Source organism: Cariama cristata, unplaced genomic scaffold (assembly GCF_000690535.1).
Source record: "Cariama cristata isolate BGI_N322 unplaced genomic scaffold, ASM69053v1 scaffold6742, whole genome shotgun sequence".
NCBI classification, from domain to species: Eukaryota; Metazoa; Chordata; class Aves; order Cariamiformes; family Cariamidae; genus Cariama; species Cariama cristata.
The window spans coordinates 223,615-245,132 of NW_009604431.1; the positions used below are offsets into that span (position 1 = coordinate 223,615).

Genomic DNA, 21,518 nt, shown 5'->3' on the forward strand with positions numbered 1-21,518 from the left:
ATCTACTTGGCAGGCAATAATTCAGAGAAGTTCAGCAAAAATGGATGCAGTCAGATGATTTTTATAGGACAGTTGGCAGAAAAATCAGGTTGTTATATGTTGATCACTCTGGTCCATCAAAAATGTAAACTCAGTGCAATGACAGCCAAGCAGGTAAAATCACTGAAGGTCAGACTTCTGCCTAACAGATGGATACTGAGAAAACAGAAGACATCATGTGCAGTTCCATTCTTCAGTTATCAGCCCTCTTTTTCCTGGTGCTAACATTTTTAGTATCTGGTTTACTCCTTACTGTCACAAACAGAGATCTGTGAACAAGGAAAGGCTTTTCTTGATCTTTGCTTTGGTCTCTGGTTCAAAGACTACATACCACCAAGATTTGCATCCAAGTCTGGCACAGACTTTTGCAAGGTTGACATCTCATTCTTATATGGCTGTATATCTAAATAGGACCCTATAGCTCTATAACGCCTTTCCATTCCCTAAAACAGTGAAGAGAATTTTTAAAAGTAATCATGTTTTGCCAATGACCTTAATGCCAGAACCAGCATTAGTCCTCACAAACAGTACTAAATAAAATATATAATTTTCTTTTTAACAAGCTAACATGGATATTCATTCTGTATGGATTCATGTTCCCTGAATAATTATTAGTCCATTACCAAAACACCTGTATATCTCCTTCTGATGAGATTCATCAAAATGCACTTTAAGAGAGTTTAGACGACTGAGGTGATGAACAGTTTTTAAATTGCTTCTTTCGTTCCACTGCAGTTCGCAAAGCCTGAAGAATTAAATGTTTATTATTCAGGATGTTGTAGCTGCACAGGTTCAGCAACTTGTTGAAATTCTCTTCAGTATATGTAAGCAGACCAGTGCCATAGGGAGCACCACAGTTGGACACATCTACTCTTCCCTGCTCCATCTCTGTGGGACTGCGCTCCACATCTGAAGAAAGAACATAGCAAAGTTCAAGCCAGCAATGTTACTGAGGTGGAAGACTCCCACTAGGCAATGCAAAATACACAGTAACAGCCACAAGAAATGGAATTCTCTCAGGAAAACGGTTCAAGATTTAATCACCGTATAGATACCACATCTACTGCACTAATAAAATCCACTACTTTGCTGCTTGACTACAGTCACAGCTGATCCAGAATTGACTGGCAGAACAACTTTTCCATGCAAAATGCTTTCCTCTCTAAATTAAAGTTTTCCATTTCGGAAATTCGGAATTTTCCATTTCGGATTCGGAATTTTATATTTTTAACTTTTCTACTGGGTATTGAGATGACAGCTCCTTATCTACCAACTGGTAGAAAATTACACTAGTAAGCTCCTGGATTGGGTATTCTCCCTCTCAGGTGGCTGAGACTTTAAGCACAGTAGCAGGACAAATAAAAAGATGAATTACATGAGGTCTTTTCCAATAAGCTGGTACATGGATTTTTGTTCAGTTTTTGAGGAAAGTTTCCTGAATCACACTAGATTAGCAACAAGAAAACTGGAGTTGATGCATGCAAAAGTATTTGTAAACTGAAACTGAATTTGTCAAGAAGTTCTTCTGGTAAAACAAACAAATCACTATTTATTTTATTGCTGAACTAAAGAAAATAATCTGGCAGCTTTTCAAAAGTGACAGATATCAAAGCAGCTTGCTACCCTGGCAAATCTTTTGCTTCATTATATGTTTCTAGCACTTTCTAAGCCTCAATTTTTTTCCATGTAAACAAAGTAACAAGAGGATTCTAGCTTTGTTAACAAAGTAAATGTAGTATCTCATTACAAGACTGTTAAGTGACAGTGTTAGCTACCAGTGGATATAACTTAGTAACTGCCTCCTGTCCTTTATTATCAAAGGAACAAACACTGTCCCAGATGCCAGATAAGGGGTTTTGCCTCAAGCTACAGCTACTCATGCTTTTAATTCTGAAACTCTTCAGTTCAATTCCTGATTAGTTGGCCAACACTATATCCATTACAACAGGGCTGGGAATATGACAACTTAGCCAACTGAGAAGCTTGACAGTCTCCTGTTTTACAGAATCACAGAATGGTTGGGGTTAGAAGAGACCACCCGAGATCATCTAGTCCAACTCCCTGGCCAAAGCACGTTCACCTAAGGCAGGTTGTGTAGGATCGCATCCCTTAGAAGAGGATCAAATTCAATGGATAAACTGGATGTGACAACCTCAAAGAATGATTGATTAATGCTGTTAACTTACTTGGTGCCTTGTATTTTCGGAAGGTATCACAGACCAGTGGGAAATAGGCCAAGATTGGTGCCTCTAAGCTGTCCTCAAACACATAGCACTCCTTCAAGTGTTCCCGGTCTTCCTGGCTCAGTTCCGTACTGGGGAATGGGACCCCATGCTCCAAACAGTACTCTGAGAATAGGTCCAGTGGCTGGTTCAACAAAGAGGAGAGTTGCAGCACAGAGAGGTTGAAATAAGGCTACCAAGCCCCGTAACTGATATTTTGCTGCACCAGGCAATCTGTGAATGACCTATATGTTTACAAATAAGGCTAACTATACGCTGGAAAAAGCATACCCTCCTGATTTTAATATATCCTGGGTAACAGAAATTTGGTTGATTCGCTACCACTGTGCATTTTTAAAACAAGGTTACTGCTTTCTGACATTTATATGAAATTCAGGTAATTTTTTTGTGATTTACTGGGCACAGCAGAGGATTTGGATCAGGAAATTTTGATTATACGTCATATCTCAGATCAGATTCTTGAGTGTTTGCATTCACTGCATCTAACAATCAATGTCTTCATGTCATCCTACAAATAAATTACATTAATTTCAATCATATATGCCCCTCAACGTTTCTTCAAACACAGCAAAACAAAAACCTGAGTCAAATTTATGCAAACACCAAGAGTCAAACATAAAAGAAAATCTCCAAATTTTCATTCAAAAATAGCAAAATTATGTATTAAATAATTATGTTCTAAAAGTTATTTAACTAACTATTGAGGAACTTGATACCACAATGACAAATCTGCACAGATACACAGAATAGGTAATCTTCTATGTGTCTGTGTCCATGTGTGTGTCCCAGAAAGCTACTTAAAATAGCCCTGATTAAAGACAGTGACATTATAGTCACAGTGTTGAATAGTATTACCGATTCGATCATTTAAATAAAAACCAGATCATTTTCTGAAAAAAGAGAAGTGTTGTAATTCAGCCGCTGGAGTCATACAGATAAAGAATCACTACTTTAAAACATCACCAGAGTCTGTGATCCTCCGCTGTAATTTAAATGCAAAATGACATCCACTTTCCTCTCTGGCCTCAGAATGGGTGGGCAGCTGGTGTTGATGAAGAAAGCTGTATCTACCAGCTTGAGGTAGTCACCCATTTCATTCAGCTGGTTGGGAGAAGAATCCAGCACTGTGTCTGAAAGTCAAAAACTTGTATTATTAATTCATTACTGCAGCAGCAAGTCCATTTTTTTTCCAAATCAGCATAAGAACAAAAGAAAGAAAAGACAGCCCATGCTTATATTAGTCTTTGACACAGAGTTGACAGTTAAATATTTGTCTTTGACATAATTTCAGCCTCTATAGCTTAACTCTGAAATCAGTAGGAGGGAGTAGTTCTTGATACTCAGCTTCATCCAAAGTGATATAATGAGCTGTTTTTTCAACTGGTGCAAATTTGTGGCTATTTAGCTTCAGTGGAAGCTGTAAGTCATTCTTTTGCAGCTTTTCCTAGAAATAATATAATTCAAGCAATTCTGCTCTGGCTTCTCCAAGGCAGAAACAAGATCAGCAGTAAATCATCTGGGGCTCAGCAAAACCAATTCCACAGGCATATTAATCAAGTAACATTAATCATAATTTGCCTTTATGCTAAAACTTATCAAGTATCTGTCCTCATCAAGTATCAGCACTCAAATCACCTTCAAAGATGCATCTAAAACAATTCACTATTACCTTTCCACATGCAAAAGCTCTCATTCTCTAAATATTTGTTATGTAGCTGCAAGCCCTTGAGGAAATTATGGTAAGTTGAAACCACTGGCCGTCCAGTCATCATTTCTCGAACAGTATTGGAAAGGCAACCTTTGGGAATGGATAAGGAAGTTGTCTGTTCATGAGGCTTCTTGAGCAGAGCAGGGTGTTCCTCTGTAGCAAGAATGAGAAGAGGGTACATGTCTGCATTTGTTCAGAGTGTTTCTCTGATATTAATAATAACAAAGAAAGAGGGGCTGGGCAGCCAAACCACCACGGCCTCATCTGTGATGGAGTGCCCACACCAACATGCAGGCTGTTCTGGGCAGAGGCGGGTTTCAGTGTCACTGCATCACCTTGTTGTTCCCCATCTGGCCTCTCCCTCCCTAAAGGGCTCACTGTAAGCCTCTCGTGACTAACAAAACTCCCCAGGGATGTTGCACAGTGAGCAGCACAATGTTTTTTCCTGTTTTCCAGCAGAACTGTTTCTCTGCTGTTTTTCCTTCATTCCCAAAGGCTTGGTGTCCTCTACCCCAGAAATTAGACACAAAACCAAACCCTTTACCAAATGTCAGGTTTCACATTTTAGAGAGGTATGAAGGCAATGCAGATGCAAGTGAAAAGTAATCCAAATAACTAACCAATGTCATGCTTAGTGCCTTGGGTCCATCTGTGCCAGAAGTCCTCTGAATGACCTGAGAGGTAGACAGCATCCATAAAATTCTGTGAAAATATATTACTCCATGTGCCTTGAAATTTAAAAAAAAAAAAAAAAAAAAAGTCAGTCATACTTAATATTACGTTGAATTTTTAGAGCACAGCTATGGCAACCTACTTGGATTCAGTCTCTGTGGTTGCTAAAATTAGCACTGTTTTAGTTATGCAATATAATGAATTTTAATATGAATATCAAAAGCCATGCCATTCCACAAAATCTGGCTTATCACTAGGTCATTTTAGAAACTTGGCTGTTTATAAAAGTCAGACTAATTTTAAATACTTCTAAAGATCAGTCCTAATGTGTGTTCTGTTTTGGTCTAATCTAAGAAGTTCAGCAAATTAATTGCATTTGTCCCGAGAATTTGCTGTTTCTTTTGTCACTTCTGGCTAGTTCATTTGAGATTTAAATTGCATCCAATGCATTATCTAGCTTACTAGTATAGCTACTTGCAGACCAGTAGTTATTACATGCCAACTCTGTGTAGCCAACTATGTGGTTATAAAGGTGACGTTTTTCTGAGATAGTAAATCACCTTCCAAGAAGCAGATGCGGGACTCTGGGATCTTCTTCATCAGGTGACCCATGAAGAACTCGCTACCAAAATCCTCCGTACGAACGAAGGCCCCATATTTCAGGAAACCCACCTCGTAAGGTGTGAACTCCACCCACTCTGCAAATAAGGCATCAAGAAGGACTTATTGCAGCCACCTGAACACATGTAAAAACAACAGCTCAGAGAATCAAAAGCTGGAAGAAGGTGGTCTGTAGCTTCAGCATATGGGTGACAGTTCAAACAACCATGTTTTGAAAAAAACAGGTGTCCTTCAATGTATTGTATGTGAGATTGGTGAATGCAAAAGCTAAATTGACCTCCTCCATTAACACTGTGAAAATCCATTCAGTTTAAGGTTCAGGTCCATTTCTGTACTAAGCAGCAAAAATTGGGGCTGAAAGTCCACCGATTGCTAAGGTCCTGCACAAGATGTGGTGGTTTTAGTTCTTCTGAGTCAGCAATGACACCAGCTACTGTTCATTCTTAGACTCCGATGATCACTGCCTTGTGAAGATAAAAAAACAAACTCTGACCAAAACCCACCCAAATCTTGGCTGAACACACTGGGACTGCAGATTGTGCCCAGAAGCAGATGATCAGATTTAGTTGCAGCATGTCTTGCTTCGTTTGGGCCAGAAAACACAGTGGAAATAGTGATCACCATCACTGATCAAGGCAGAGAGTGCCATCCCTCCTCAGATCCCACTCTGGCTGCTGGGAGCTGCCTCCTGCTCTCAACCCCCTGCCACATCTTCCCTTCTACTCCCTTCCTTGCCCTTCTCTCCTCACTCTTCACAGCTCTCTTGGACTACTGCTGCCTGGGCAGGAACCCCAGCAGCTGAAAGAGGCTGTGAGGAGTAGGTGGGGACGAGAGAGAGAAAGAGCAGCAGTGGTGGCTCTCGAGGCTGCCAGCAAAAGGCATCTCTGCCCCTCACAAGGTACTGTCTTTGCACAGGTATCTCCCCACCATAGTATTAGGATGCATATTTTTCATCCAAGTCAGAACCTAGATATGAAGACAGGTGAAAAAGAAATTATTTAAAAGATTTATTAGTTTGGACTTACATTAAAAGCTTTTGGCATTCACCCAGCATTAAAAGGAAACTCCTTAGATTTATAGAATTGTGTATAATAACCATTACCTTTAAAATCCAGAGTGCTAAAGTCATCCTTAACATTGAGGGATAGGTATATGGGCAGGGGATTCTGCCCCTGATTTACTGCCAGTTGCTGATCAGAGAGTTTTTGAGTACTTTCCTGTTTACAAAGAACAGAACTCATTGTAAAAGATTAACACAATGCATGGACTTAATACAGTATCTAAGCATGGACTATCAGTGAAATGTCTCCTAAACTTCAGCAGATTTTGTTTTGTATACTTCAGTTGTTTGACCACACAAATGTGTTCATGAGTCATCTGTCATCAACCGTTGCCAAAGCATTATCATTGATGCTTCTGGGAATCTTGCAACAGGGGATAGAGCAAAAATGTGAGAAACTTGTCTCTGCAGTCACTAGGATATGACTTGCTCTAAGGAAAGACAAAGACATTTAGCTACCTTGGAGGTGCTGCAGACAAAAGTCAACCAAGGCCCATTTCATTCAATACAGCTTTGTTTGCTGGCATGGCTACATATTGCTATGCCTGAACTTAGCTCTGTCAGAGCCACTTCTCCCCTATATGTTACTAGAATGCTCACTTGATCTGAAATTAAAGATGGAAAACCAGTTTCATTAACACCTTGACTCTTTACATGCTCAGACATTTTCCCTAGATGTTTATATTTTAGGCTTACTGTGTTATTTTTCTTCTAAAAAACCAAAGACAGACCCCTCAGAAGTTTTGAGAGCCTTTCCTATAACTGAATCCAGATCTTTAGACATGAAAAGTTAGAAATCCTCTGGAATAAGGAATGAATATATAATACCTGCTGATGTAGCATACAATCAATGAAGAGTCCCCATAAATCTGTAAAGGACAGCTTGTGCCCCTCTTGCTTTCTTTCACAAAGCTCCTTTTCATAGTATTTCATACGATCCAATGAGAAACAGTGCAGCTTGCTCTTGATCACATGTTTCCTTATATCACCAATTGGCCCTCTGAGATCCTTCTGTGACCAGTTTGCATCTTCATATAACTTCGCCATGGTCCTAGTGAAAAGAAACATACTCTCGTTCATCACTGGGTTCATGACAATTCATGGGCTTACAGTACACATAAGCATTTTGTTTCAGGATACGTGAGGCTCTCCCCCGCCAACTTGTACCTTGGAAGAGCAGTTCAAAGCTCAGGCAGAGTTTAGACTATACAACAATATTTTTGCTGCAGGGATACATTTAAAATCATCCTAGATTTCTGCTTCTCAAAATCAAGAGAGTAATAATGCAACACCCGTAACTTAACACAAGCTTTTACTAGAATTACCCTTTGATTGTCCAGGTTCAAGCCACAGCTTCTGTCTGAGGCCAGTTCCCTCAGCTGTTTCAGATGCTGTATCAAATGTTAAGCAGTTTAGCAGCAAACATTGCCCTGGACAAATGCGAGAGTTCCCCTCCTCAAGCATGCAGCAGGTGGGTCACCTCAGACTCTTGACACACACAGGGCCAGTCTGCTTGAGATTTCAGTTCGCAGAGTCCGGGCAGATTCCAGTCATCCCTTCTCATCCCCACCGTACTTGTTCTAGTTCTGTCTCATGTATATTTTTTAGAGCAGCCCTCCAGAGGCAAAAGGTTTTAAAGCCCTAGACCTCTGCTAGTCATGCAAGGCAGTCAATATTGTGTGCATGACACTGTGTGTTTCTGAGGGCTCTTTTAAATTCTCCTTTTCAGAGTCATGTAAGAGTTAAGCCATACAAATATTACAAGAGGCCTTCTGAAATGCTACATGCAACTAGACAACCCAAGAGATACACAAAGGAAAACAATATTTCCCTACTTTCATTTCCTCATTGCTCTCAAGCATGCTTGGGGATCGGGTTTGCACCCTTTCAGAGATTCAAGTCCCGAGGACTTCAGCTGCATTGCTTCTCTTGCACATCTGCAGCATCTTCTCCGACTCATGATTAACATCTCATTTGTCTGCACTGGCAATCAAAAGGTTTACTTCTACCCCGAGAAGAAATTTCCATTTCTTACATTCTCAAGAAAATGTCAGCTTTTTGACCTACCAGGCCCTATTCAGTCTGTTGTTCGTAGCCATAAATAACCACTTCTCATTCAAAGTGAAACACCAAGACACCTCTACCCCACATCTTAACACAGGAATCTTTTCTGTCAAGTAACTAGGAAATGAGAAATGGAGCTGAGTCATACAGAATTTTCATCAAAAAATAACCACGCTTCCCAGACATTCTCTGTGCCAGGCACCAAGTTTATGACAGAAACAAGTCCAGTCCCCAGGAGAACTCATAATGTATGGCATGGCAGAAAGGCAGGTATCCGAGCCACAGAACAGCTGCGGGTGGATTTGTCACTTACACTGAACTGCAGGAAGATACAGATAAACCATCCTGGCTTGTGCTCTTTTATTTTAGTTTCTGTAAACACTTCAGTGCAATTAGAGAAATACAGCAGTTTTCACTCAATTTGTTTCTTGTAGCTAGAAGGAATAACACCTACAGCACTAAGACATCCCATGGAATGGGTGAGCACCAAAAGAAAGCCAAGTCCCAGCACCACGGTGAGTAAAATTTGTCAGCAAGGCAACATGCTTCACCAGGTTATCACTCTGCTAACGCAAACAGCAAGCACAAGCCCAACACTCCTTACCATGTTGTGGCAGATAAACCACTGATGTACGAGACACAGTCCAAAATGCCCAACTCCTGGAGAGCCAGAAGACTGCCAAACATAGCCGTCATGGATCGCACTCCCCCTGCTGTGGTCATGACTGCCACCACTGGCACCTGCTCAACACACAGAGGCACAGAGTCATTCATCACTAGATGAAATACAGAAGTGACAGGCATGCAGAAAAAGTAACAGCAACACCCCAACTCAGGTAGGTTTGGATTCAATTCACCCTCTTCATGGCAGCGCTTAGATGTGTGTTTGAGTTGTGTAAACTTTGGTGGGACTTAGCATATGCTGAAAGCATCTTCCTGATCAGCAACGCTTTATTAAGTCAGAAGCTGTAAGCATGGCTCTTGTATGGCATAATCTATATTCAGATTTGTAAAACAGTCTTTCCTGGATGTTTTTCAGTTTTCAGGGGAAAACACATTTTAAAATCCTGAGTATAACTGAGGTCAGAGGAGCAGAGCAAAAGTTGCCTGCATAATTTTTTCTTCCTCTAAGTTTATATACAACATCTGCTATTCTCCAGGCAGATGGTGCCAAGCTTTATAGATATAACATCCTATTTGTTACCCAGATTACCTCCCCCTTCCCTGATATCAATGCTACATGTAATTTGGTCTTACTTTCCTCAGGGATGCAGCAATTCTGTTAGCCATCCTCCCTTTGCCTCATAGGTAGCACTTAACAAAAACCGAGACAACATATTTATTCAGTTTTAGGAACTCATCTTGCCATTACCTTTAATCTTGTCTTCACTGTATTTTACCATCTACTTGGCGTTTTATTTGTTTGGTTTTTAACTAATATGACTCAATAACTCTTTATTCTTATTCAATAATAACAAGTCCTATTTTACTTGTTATTTAAGTTCACGAGCACTTTGACTTGGTTGACAAATGCTGTCCTGCACACAGCACCGAGGGATGGGTGTGCCAGGAGCTGAACAGAACAGTGGAGGAAATTCCACATGGGCACATTCTCCCATTTGCAGAAGACTGTCTCCCAGACTCTTGCTCCAAGCACCACAGCCCCATAACAGGTTACTAACCTCCAGTAACAGAGCAGCTACCTCTGAGTCCAAGGATCCCCAGGGCAGAAGAAAGCAAAAGGTAACACACAAGACAGATGCTGCTGTACCAGTGTGCTAAGGGAGAGTCACAACCTTCCTCTGTGAGTCTTGTGTAGCAGCAGAGAAGGGGAGAGGTGCCAAACTGAGGAGAAATGGCCTAAGTCCAAGCAACGAAATTTCACCAAGCTTGGTTATGCATATGTTCATCTCAACAAATACATTCTTTGGGTGCCCCTGAGTGAGGATGGAGGTCAGCAGAGAATAAAGGAGCTATAACTGACCTCCTGACAGTTCCTCTTTCATCCTCAGTGCCAAAAATTCTTGGACATGATCTTAAGTGCAAGTGACAATCTGGCCTATACATTTCAGTCTAGAAGACATGGAAGAGCTATATGGGTAGTCATGCAAGTATATCACATCCACTTTGTTCAAAGTGGGGCAGAATACTTTAAAAGTTCCCAAGATACTGTCTCACATACCTCATCTTCTTGCAGGTCTTTGTCTAGATGAAGAACTTTTTTCAGAGCAGCAGCAACCACCTTCTTCCTTTTGCAGATGAAATCCTTCTCCTCTGTGCATAGATCAAACCCCAATCGCAAATCTAAATTCTTGCAACTAGAGCATAAGAGAAGAACAAGACACATTATCTGTAGGCCATTTCTAGAGGTACTGCTTGAGACATCAAGCAGAACCACCAACAACAATAAACCAGTTTGAAGAAAGGCTATTTCCACGCACATGAAGGATCCCCTATGCAAATGAAAGCAGGTATATGGATATCAGAGGCCCCATATTTCTGCCTTCCTGTGGAGATTTTAGACCAGAATCGTGTTCTGAACTATTTCACGCCATCGTGAGGAAGTTAAATGAATCAAATTCTCTGCTGATGAAAAACAAGGAACATAACTGAATTCACGCTGTTTCACATTGAGCTCTGAAATTTGGACACCTCTTCACATTGTCTTGCTATGTATGTGTTTCTTGAAGAGCAGAGAGGGCCTAAGCAGTTACTTAATATGTTTTAGGCAAAATTACCCTAATACCCTAATGTTACGCTCACTTCTACTAAGAACTTTTGCTGTAAATAATTGAGTCAAAAGATGTCTCTTTAGTGTATCCCTTCATATCTGTACATGTTTATGAACATCATGTGCATCATTAATTCTATTCTTCTATAATTAATTCTATAACTTCTGTTTTCACAGCGCTAGTGTTTCAGGGTTTTTTCAGCCAACAGGTTATTTTGTCCCTTATGTGACTCATAATTAATACTCAGTAAAAATCTGATTTACCATCTGTCTGCAATCAGTGCTTGCAATGTAGCTAACTAATCGGTAGGGGGTAATGTTGCATTTTGGAAAATCACCGCACTGCAAGCCATTCAATAAATTAATTAGTGTCCACTTGTTTCATTGAAAAATGACCTGCAGAGGACTGGTAAATGCATAACAGTGTTAGAAACATATTAGAAATGTGTTATACCTAAACATGTACGTATTATAGATAAAGGTTACAAGACAGAGGGATTCTTAAGTATCAAAATTAGGAAGCATCAACATTAGGAAAAACATTGTGACTGGTTATACCCCATGACTACCTACCACCTATTCTATGCTGAACTCTTACCAACGAATTTAAAAGCATGTATCATTTTATTAACGCTTCCCCATGTTTTAGTCGTCTTCAACCAATTACAATCTTTGTTCCTGGTTTTGAAACGAGCTAGTTTAAGCTGTAGCTTCCTTGCATCTGAAGACAATACTATGAAAGGATAGGAGATGGCCTAAGTAATCATTCAAAAGAAATAAAAAATTTACCCATTTTCTTCCTTCACAGACACCTCATAAGACTCACCCTGAGAATCAAGAATGAAAATTTTTAAATAAATTTTTAAAAGAACTGAAAGTTTGCAAAAGCAAGTTTTACAGCATTAGCAATTATTCAGATATATAGTCTAATGATAAATCTTTGGTCTCTTCTCAGGCCTTCTGCACACAATCATCACTGGATTCTGCTTTTAAAATAAAGCAATCAGCAATTCTGAATATACTACTTTTTCCCTGAATAATAGTTATACTTTCAAGTGTATGCAGAGCTAGGCATACATATAACTCAGCTAGTATATTTTAATAACAAAATTAATAACGGACCAGGTATCACACAGATATAGCTTATACTTGTTGAAATAATTCCAAACATTGTCAAAGGTTACTCACTCTCACCACTGTCACTTTCTTTTCCAAGTCCAGAGAATGGAGAGGAACAGACAGGGGACTACTTACATCCACTTCTCTCCTAGCTGAGCCACCCTGAATTAAAGTGGCAAAAAAAATCATCATAAGGAGAAAATTATTTACAACCCATAGGTACAAATCTACCAGAGAAGGGCTAATTCACCATGCTTCTCCCAAAAGTTACTTTAGCTGTTATCACTGTCCACAAGCAAAACATACACCACAGAAAAAACGCTCCTTCGGCAGCATCATGTGCAGTCTGGGTTGACTGTGCTTGATGTAGTGGAACATCGTGGTTTCACTGCTTCCCCATCTGCAGTAAGGGCCTATGGAAACAGCCTGGGTTTCTTCATAGGATCCTTTCATTGTGAACGTGAAATCTCTCCCTAAGAGCAACAAGCAAAACACAGAGAAATGTTAACTGCATCTAACCCTGAAAAATAACAAATAAAAACGCCCCAAGTAAAGTTTCAGCCTTATTGCAGTCAACACTAATTTGGGCCACAACGTTTTTCCTCCCCCATAATCAGTGTGGACAAGGGCCAGACTGAATAAGCAGCAACAGGCCAGTGCAGCATCGCAACTTCTCCTCTGCCAAGCGACGGAGAGCATGTGTTAAACCAGTGGATGCCACCAGCAGCATTCACACTCCCTGAGTTTCCACCGTAGTCTTTCCGCTACCGATAGTTGTGTCTCTCCTCTTTTACTTTCTGTTCTCATCACAGCTATTTCAGTTCCATCACACTGCAGTGATGTTTTTGAGTCACCCAGCCATCTCCACTGTTTCCCTTAAGCCACACAGTCAGGCAATCTCCAGAGGATTCTCACTATTAGCAAGTAGGTAATTCAGGAAACACCTCAATCCCCAAGCATCCCCAATACAGACAGAGTCTAAAACAGATCAAATATTTATCTAGATTTAGCTGCATCTCCCATAGCACAAAAAGCAGTGAGAAACGATTTAAATCAATAACCTCACTTGTGTAAGGGCTCTTTGTTTTTGTTTCAGTCACATGTACTTCCAAACAGGAAACTTCACGAGACTGGAAAAGATAAGCAATAAAATCACTGGTCACAGAAACAGTTCAGGATCCTCACTGAGGATCCACGGGTTCTGTAGAAACACTAGGTTTGGCCATGATGTCCCATGAACATGAAGAAATTGCAGAGGCTGATTTCTCTTGTATAAATCATGCAATACTGTGTTCAAGGGAGCTAAGATAGCTGGGGATCTCTCCCATTATATTTAAATACTATTCAGTCCCCAACAGTTAACACAAGAAATTTTTCTCCCCATCTGGGCCACGCTTTAACTTTTGTCTACAGAAGAGTGAGCTGAAGGATACCTACAACTGGGCAGAACAACTGGACAAGTGGGCCTGTACTTTAATGCCTTTGGGATGAAGTTGAAACTTCCCAAGAGAATGCTGCATAAGAGGAAGTAGTAGCACAGGAGCATTGCATAGTACTTTGGACATGGTGCGAAAAGAGCCTTCAGCTCTGAGGAAGGCACTCAGTAATAAGCTCTGCAGTGACGCTGCATTCACACTTCCTTCCCAAGTTTCCTTGTTTGCTGTCATTTCATGACATTTCATTTCAACAGCTCACTGGCACTATGGCAGAGTGCTGGTCCAAGCCTCTCCCAACACAGGAACACACTACAAGCATGACCAAATTAAAAACTTTACAACCACACCTGTATCTCATCTGAAAAAGAGCAAAAGCTATGCCTAAAGGCATAGTTCTTCCAGCTACATCCTTCAGTTCTGCCCAACCATAAGAACATAAGCATAAAAGAATAAAACAATTACCACTAGTACGCCATTAGTAACGATGTTCTCAGATACACCTGGACTGAAAAGCAAGAAGGAAAAGGTTTATTTAAGAGTGGGTATATGACCAATAGTCTTTTAAATGCAAATAGTTCTCTGAGCTCAGTTTTTCTACCTGCTGAGCGCCATCAGCACGTCTGTCTTTCCCCTCCATCTTGTTCTCACTGCCAGGTCACAGTCCCATAGCTCCTAGGGACACTCCCTCTTTCTTACCTTCCCGGATCAGGATCATCTCTCCTTAGGCTGAATTACAAAATAAACACCCACCCTCAGCTATAAACAGCAAGTGAGACTGTCACTCAAGAAGGGATTTCACCAGATTCAGGAGAGAAAAGCAATGATGGGGAAGATGCCAAGATGGGATGTCTGAGCACAGGTACATGAAGCCACTTTCCCAATGCTGCATTACCATGCTCTCTAAAATGCGAAGTTTTCTGATGTAAAATTCTGTAACATTTAGGTTTTACTCACATGTTTTCCAGTAGAAATTCCACTTCTAGTTCTTCCTGATTCTGAAAATAAGATTTCTTTTTCATTTAAGGAAAATGAACAAATAAACTTTTTCCTTTGACAGAGTTCTGATGATTTTGTATAACCCTTCCTTGCAAGGTTTTGCTATTCCCACACCCTCTACATCATGATGTAAATGGATGGAGCCTTCTTTGGCCACTTTTTCTTTTCATGTCTCTCCACCACTCTTCTGTTTACCAACCAACTGTCCCCCCAAGGGGGAGAGGAGAGTAAGTATCATGGAATGGGGGATGACGGTCCCATTATTCATTTATTAGTAGGACGAGACATGGGTCAATCAATGCCAAGGAAGGGAGATAAAACAGGTGAATGATGTAGGAGAACATAGTTGAGAATAAATGGACCTAGGTGGTGAGTATGTCTGGGTTAAAAGAAAAGAATTTGCAGAGTATAGTGACTAAACATTAAAAAAAAGGTTGGAGAAGAGACTAACTTGGAAAATAAAAATTGCCAGGGTGAAGGGAAGTAGAGAGAAGAGGAAAGACTGAAGCTGTGGAGGGGAATGAAGGAAAGAGCTCACAAGAGCCAAATCAAGATGAAAAAAGAGGAAGACTATAAGAGCAGGGAACAGCAACAGAAGAGCGTAACACATCAACAGCACAAGAGGGACTGAATAACTGTATTACTTTACTGCAGCCATTTGCTGGATCAGTCTGTATGGGACACAGCCAGTCCAGGAAATACCACACAAAAACATCTATCAAAGATATCTTCTGTACCACTCACAGGGAGGAAAACACTAATCAGTGGAAGACCTAAATCTCTTTCTGACAAGTGACAGTAAAATTTTTCATTCATATTCAGAAGAACTAATTTTTACTGCCAAATATCCCCTCTGTCTGGCTGCACAGCATACTTTAACTTTGTGAAGAGACTGTAAAAACCATGTCAAGTCTGATAATGTAGTTGCCAAGGTAAAATCTTCACTACAGTAAAGGTAAAAAGTGAGTATTTTTGTATTTACTAGTTCATGTCAGTAAATATGACATCTCAGGTGGCTCCTCTGAGAGCTGTATATGTGGCATGTAACCCAGCAGCAGGTGGTTCTGTTTGCTTATTTCTCCCAAAGTCTCCATTTCATGAGAATTAGGGTGGTTGCAACAGTTTGCAACAGAAGGCCAAGGGATGAATTTTAGAAAGCAGTCACCTTACAGAGATGCAAGACAGACTTCATCAAGCATCAGATTGTGACCAGTCTGTACTATCCAAACTCACTGATGGTCTGTTACAACTTTGTCCAAAGAACAGCAAAAACAATGTTCAGGAGACCGTGGCTCATAAAATCTGCCTAATTGAGCCTGCCTTACGTTCCCATCCTTCTTACACTGCTGTACACACACTCACTAAGTTATATTTCTATTAAGTCCCATTCACATTTTTGCAGGTGGAAAACCTGGAGCAAAGCAATGGAAAGACTTGTTAGACCACACAGTGTGCAAGAGGCACAGCAGGATGCAACCTTTATGCTCTGACATTACCCACCCAGCCTCCTCAGCTCTCCTTTTGAGATATCTTGGTAGATGGAAAAAATCATTATAGGCAGAGGTGGCAGTACTACCTATTATTAAGGTTGCCCAGTATGCTCCATTACTAAGCCACTTAAAAAAAAAAACCAAAACAAAACAACCCTAAGTATTCTAAAAATCCATGTACAGACCGTAATCCATGATGCCTCATTGGCGCCTGAGTAGAAGTCATGATCCGAATAAGGATGGCTTGACCAAGACGTTCCTGAGACACAGCTCGCCTTATCTCCCCAACTTCCACCTTGCTAAGCCAATGGGTTAAGCCAACTCTGCACATGCCTCAGAGCAAACTCATGGCTTGAATCACACCTCAGGTGATCTCAGTCACACGAGGCTTTTTCTAAAGAAGGCTGTAGCCAGTTGGAGCAGGTATATTGAAATCCTTAGTAAAGACTGGCTTTCTAGAAGAGTAGTTAATAAACACTCTTCAAAGCAATAGTAATATAAAAAACAGGCAAGACTGTTTTCCAGACAGCCTGTCTGACACAGTGGTTTACAAATAAACAGAGCACACACAATTCCTAGGAACTGTAAACTCAAGCCCTTGTCAGAAATGTGAAAAAACCCTGAAGTCTCATTACTACACAGCCTCCAAGCAGAGAAGGTGTTCTATTTTGCAGAAAGTAATCTAAGTACATATTTTGCTCTCTTAAAAGATGGGTGTGATTTCTCCACCTGTCTTCTGAGCGATTTCACCCACCAAACATTTCATAAGAAACTCTTTATTCCCTCTTTAATATGACCAAGCACAGTATTCCTTGAGACATGTGCAGCAAATAAAACTCCTAGGTCACACAGTGACCTAGAAGAAAAGAATCAAATACTGAGGAGAATCTCATTCATCAAGCCCTATCCATTCTGTGCTGGCTCAGCCCCACTAAAAGAAATTTGTAACCCTGTAACAAAACCTCATGAAGAGACTTGCTGAGAATTTTTTTTTTAAAAAAAAGTTGTTGTTTATCAGAAGGAGGAAAAAAAACTGAGAGATTTTCATGAGAATATATAATCATTTACAAAGCATATTGCCTGAAAGTACAAGACAAAATCCCTGGTGAAGGAGGTACACCTAATTTGCTACTGGCTAAAGGATCAGGGCAGTTGCCTGGAAATGGGGCCAGGTTCGTTCCCATCCCTGCTCTGTCAAGTCTCCTACAACAGTGACGAGATCTCTAACCATCAGCTTTTTCATTTTTGACTCTTGCTTTCCCTGTTTTTTTCAAGAGATATTTTTGAAATTTCAAAAAAAATTCAGGATAGGAAAGCCATTTTGCATGTAACTGCAATCACAACAGAGGGGTGACTGTTTCTGACTCCTCCTAAACCCTGAGCATTTAACTTTGTTCTTTAATAACGTCCTTTTAACAACAACTTGGAACAGAATTCTGATCAAGAGTATTATTTTATCTTAATTAATTAATCATCACTTAATTTCACTCATCTTTTAATTTCCCACCTCTGGATTCAACTCAAAATTCAGGTGAACTTTTCCTCCAGGTTGGATTTTAGCTACATCAAAGTGAACAGTCAAAAGCTGGTCATCTGGTGTAAAGGTATCTTCATCGCAGACTGTAAGCTCCAGGATGTTCTGAGGAGAGAGGCAGAGGAGGATGTAAATGCCATGTTCTGGGACTACTGAGTCAAAAAGGAAAGTCTAGCAAGAGTCAACCTGCAGCCCTCACGTTGTTCAATATGTACAGACTCCAGCAACAGTGTGGAGCTCAGTTCACAGCCCCTGTGGCTCAGACTGCAAAGTCAGGGACTAACCCTAGAAGAGGTAAATCATCAGATTCGGCAATGAACAAGAGATCAAAAGAAAGGCAGCATAAATGACATGCATGACGGTAATATGCACTAGTCAGAGTACAGATTACACATGCTGTTCATCAGATCCTTTGTGGATTCAAAATTAGTATCTTGAGAAATTTCGGCATATCAGCAGAAAGTAATAATAAAGGGGAAACTGTTAGCCCTTTACAAATGGAAGGTGAAGGACATTAACAAACTCTTTTAACAAGATTTAAATTGTAGTGATTCCTCTTGCAATTCCTCTGGGCTCAGATTACCCACAGCAGCGTGAGAAGATGCAGCACTATTAAGCCATCAGAAGCTGACCCTGTGTCTAGACATTGTGTCACTCACACTCTGACTGCTAATCTATTTCTGCTAACTCTACAAACATTTTAACAGTTTTTTACAACTGCTCTGGAACAGAAAGAAGCATTCAACTTTATTCCATAACTCTCTGAGGTTACACTCATTTAAAGCCTGGGATAGGTATGGTTGTTCTATTATGCCCATAAATCAGGCATACAGTTTGCTTTCTTATAGCCTACCAGGCTTTTGAAAATATGCCTGTTTAATGATGGAATGATTAGTATCAAAAGATACTTTTGAATTTAAAAAAGAAAAAAATCGCCATTAAGTCACAGTACCTCTTGTAATGTATAAACGGCATCACTGTTCCTGTATAAAGCTGGTGTTACAATCTCATGGCAACATAAAGCAAAAACGCCTTCACAGTTGCATGTAAGAAAATACAGTTAATCTTCTAAAGAGTTTATAAAACCTCCCATCCAATTCACGGGGTTCTAGCACTACAAGATGACAGAGACCAGTCAGGGCACCACAGAATCCATACCAAGGCTTGCATATTTACTTGCTGGTAGGAAACAGCATCTCTCATGCTCTCTCTGATGCTTTCTGTATCTTACTGTTACCATTCTATTCCTCAGCACAACTGAGTTCAAGCCTCTATGTGAACCTCAAGGCTCTCATAAGGAGTCTGCACACAGCAGGTGAAGATGTCCCCTTTGGAAAGCATCTGCTCACTATCACAGGTGCAGATCCTACCTTTACTTCACTTTGTATCATGAAGTGGAAAGTTTCATTCCAGACAGGGTTTCTGCAGTTGCGTACAGTTCTTGTCCGGCCTTCCCAACATGAAGCTGTTGGTAGCCACAGCTTGACATAGCAATCAGTTTGGCTCACTGGGTTAACAAAAAGATGCATAATTAGTACAGTAGTACTTTTTTTGTTATTTCTTTTGCCCAGTCAGGGGAAAAAAAGATTAAACTCTAAGGAGTCCTAAGTATTTCACTAGACCCAAAGGAAAACATTCTGGGTTTAGAGTTCTTCAACTTCTATATCTACATTTATGTCAATTCCAAACAAAAGTAAATTTTAAACCACTAATTTTATTTGATAACAAAAGTAAAAATATTCAATTTCAACAGCACTGAAGTATTCTGGTTCTTCTGGTTTTTTCCTTCTATTTTCAAATATTTGCCAGGTTCCATGCAAATTCATATATGACTTAATTTCCTGACACTTCACTTTTCCAAAAAAATGAAAGAAATTAGTTTGGGGGATTTTTTTGACCTGGTTCTAATTGTAATGCACAACTCACACAGAGTGATATAGCAATGAAGACACAAACACAGCAGCATCCAACACAACTACTGATTTTTCCTGTATTTTTCACAAAGGTGCCCCTCCCTTTCAGAAGGGTAATCGGCAACCTGTGGATAAAGGGGCACTGAAGAGTTAGGGGAAAGGGAAATATCACAGAGCAGCCAGTGAAGGTAAGGATAACTTCTTTTGTGACATAGAATTTCTATTCTCTTTCATTTCTATTGTTAACTGTTTTCTAAATTTTGAGTCTAAACAAAAATGAAAACAGATACAACTTCTTCAGCCAAAAAACCTGAGACATTACTGTAATCCAAGCAACAGGTGTACAAGAGCATTAAATTCAGGTGACCGACTTTCTTGCTAACCTATAAATATGCCATCAGTGATACTTACACAGATCTGCTTTGCGGAGATTTCTCATGCTTACAATTTTTACAGTAAGCCAGCACAACCGAGGCACTTCTGGCTGCAGAACAATGAGAAAAATACCTTAATTATTAGTAAATAACTCAGATGTAACTAACACAGCCTATCCCATAGCATAGCAAAGGCCATTCTTGCATTAATATAGTGAATATGTTTTCATTTTAATTATTTGAGACAATTACTGAGAAGAAATTCTTTCTTGTGATTTGACACCACATAACGTCAGATTCCAGTTAGGTTTACTAACCAGTTCTGTTCAAGTTTTCTAAATCTTTAGGTTTTTGAGGTTAAGTTTTAATGCAGGGAGTAAGAAAGATCACAAGTCGGTTTTCCCAAAAAAAGTCATTACATAATTGCCCCTGTAAAATCCAGCTACCTTCAAACTACAGGGTTTGCTCCTCAAATTTCAGGTTGACTGCAACAGATTACAGCACAGCACTTCCCGGTGTGCCTGCTTGGGGACGATAGGATGTCCTCCTTCCTCCAGCATGGACTGCTGCCCATCTGCCACATAACATTACTGCAGAACAGGACAGATACCCACCATTTTACAATGCCCCAGTCAAGATATCACTGCTACTGGAAAATCTGGCTGTGGGATATGTAACACCATAACATCCTTAAACATACCAAAATACCTGACCCTCAAAAGGAAATAAATGACTAAAAGATGGAGAAAACAGTTCTAGAAATGAACAGCCCATTATGCCACTACAGAGCTCTTCCGTTACACCAGGAAGAGAAAGGCTGAAATCAGGGGCTTGGGGTAAGCATTCTTCCATTTCAAACGTAGGTCCAGCTCCCTATAAGGCAGCTCTAGCATTTCAGTGCAAATTTGACATGACATAAGGCAGAAGAAGCTGTATTTTTTAAAAAAACTTTTTTTGAGGGGGTTCTGTGTGACACTGAGTAAAGATAACCTGTCATCCATAGATCGGGTCTACATTAATCAAAATGAAACCGTGTTACCACAACATGCAGAACTGATGTATGTACATAAACCAGGAGCTGGAGGAAAACCAGAACTGAAGAAAGCATGAATCACCAAATCTCTAAACAATGTAAGAAAATGGAGAGATGCAAATACAAACCAAATTACAGCTTTGATAGGATGAGAGTAAAATTGCCAGCCATTATGCAATTAAACACAAAGAAGCAAGAATAAAAGTTATAATTGCATATGAACGCACATACGCACAAAAAAAAAAAAAAACAACCAAAAAGCACAAACAGGTAATTCAGAATGCCCTGGCTTCTTCAGGACTTTTGCATAATAAATGATATTAAAAATATGTTCACATGGAAAAACACTAGGCTAACCTGATTGCTTTACCAAGGAGAAGTACTGAGGTTTAGCAATATATTGACATCATATAGTGTAGGGCTCTACAGGGGAATAGATGGAAGGCTCCACAACCCTCTCCATTTTTTGTCTTCTCTCTCCACTC

The 21,518-nt window shown here is 40.1% G+C and overlaps 1 protein-coding gene across 1 annotated transcript; it reads right to left on the reverse strand.

Moving 5' to 3' along the window:
• Nucleotides 1–709: 709 nt before the first annotated feature.
• On the reverse strand, nucleotides 710–20,080 carry LOC104158056 (cytosolic phospholipase A2 epsilon-like). Its single transcript, XM_009695615.1, has 17 exons — nucleotides 20,038–20,080; nucleotides 19,084–19,220; nucleotides 17,687–17,818; nucleotides 13,324–13,387; nucleotides 12,564–12,730; nucleotides 12,327–12,419; nucleotides 11,928–11,965; nucleotides 10,590–10,725; nucleotides 9,012–9,148; nucleotides 7,172–7,394; nucleotides 6,386–6,500; nucleotides 5,223–5,360; nucleotides 4,611–4,718; nucleotides 3,952–4,143; nucleotides 3,246–3,412; nucleotides 2,226–2,406; nucleotides 710–948 (listed from the first exon to the last, which is right to left on the reverse strand). The coding sequence occupies exons 1-17, from the start codon at nucleotides 20,063–20,065 to the stop codon at nucleotides 710–712; spliced, it is 2,295 nt and encodes a 764-aa protein (XP_009693917.1). The 5' UTR covers nucleotides 20,066–20,080.
• Nucleotides 20,081–21,518: the final 1,438 nt, after the last annotated feature.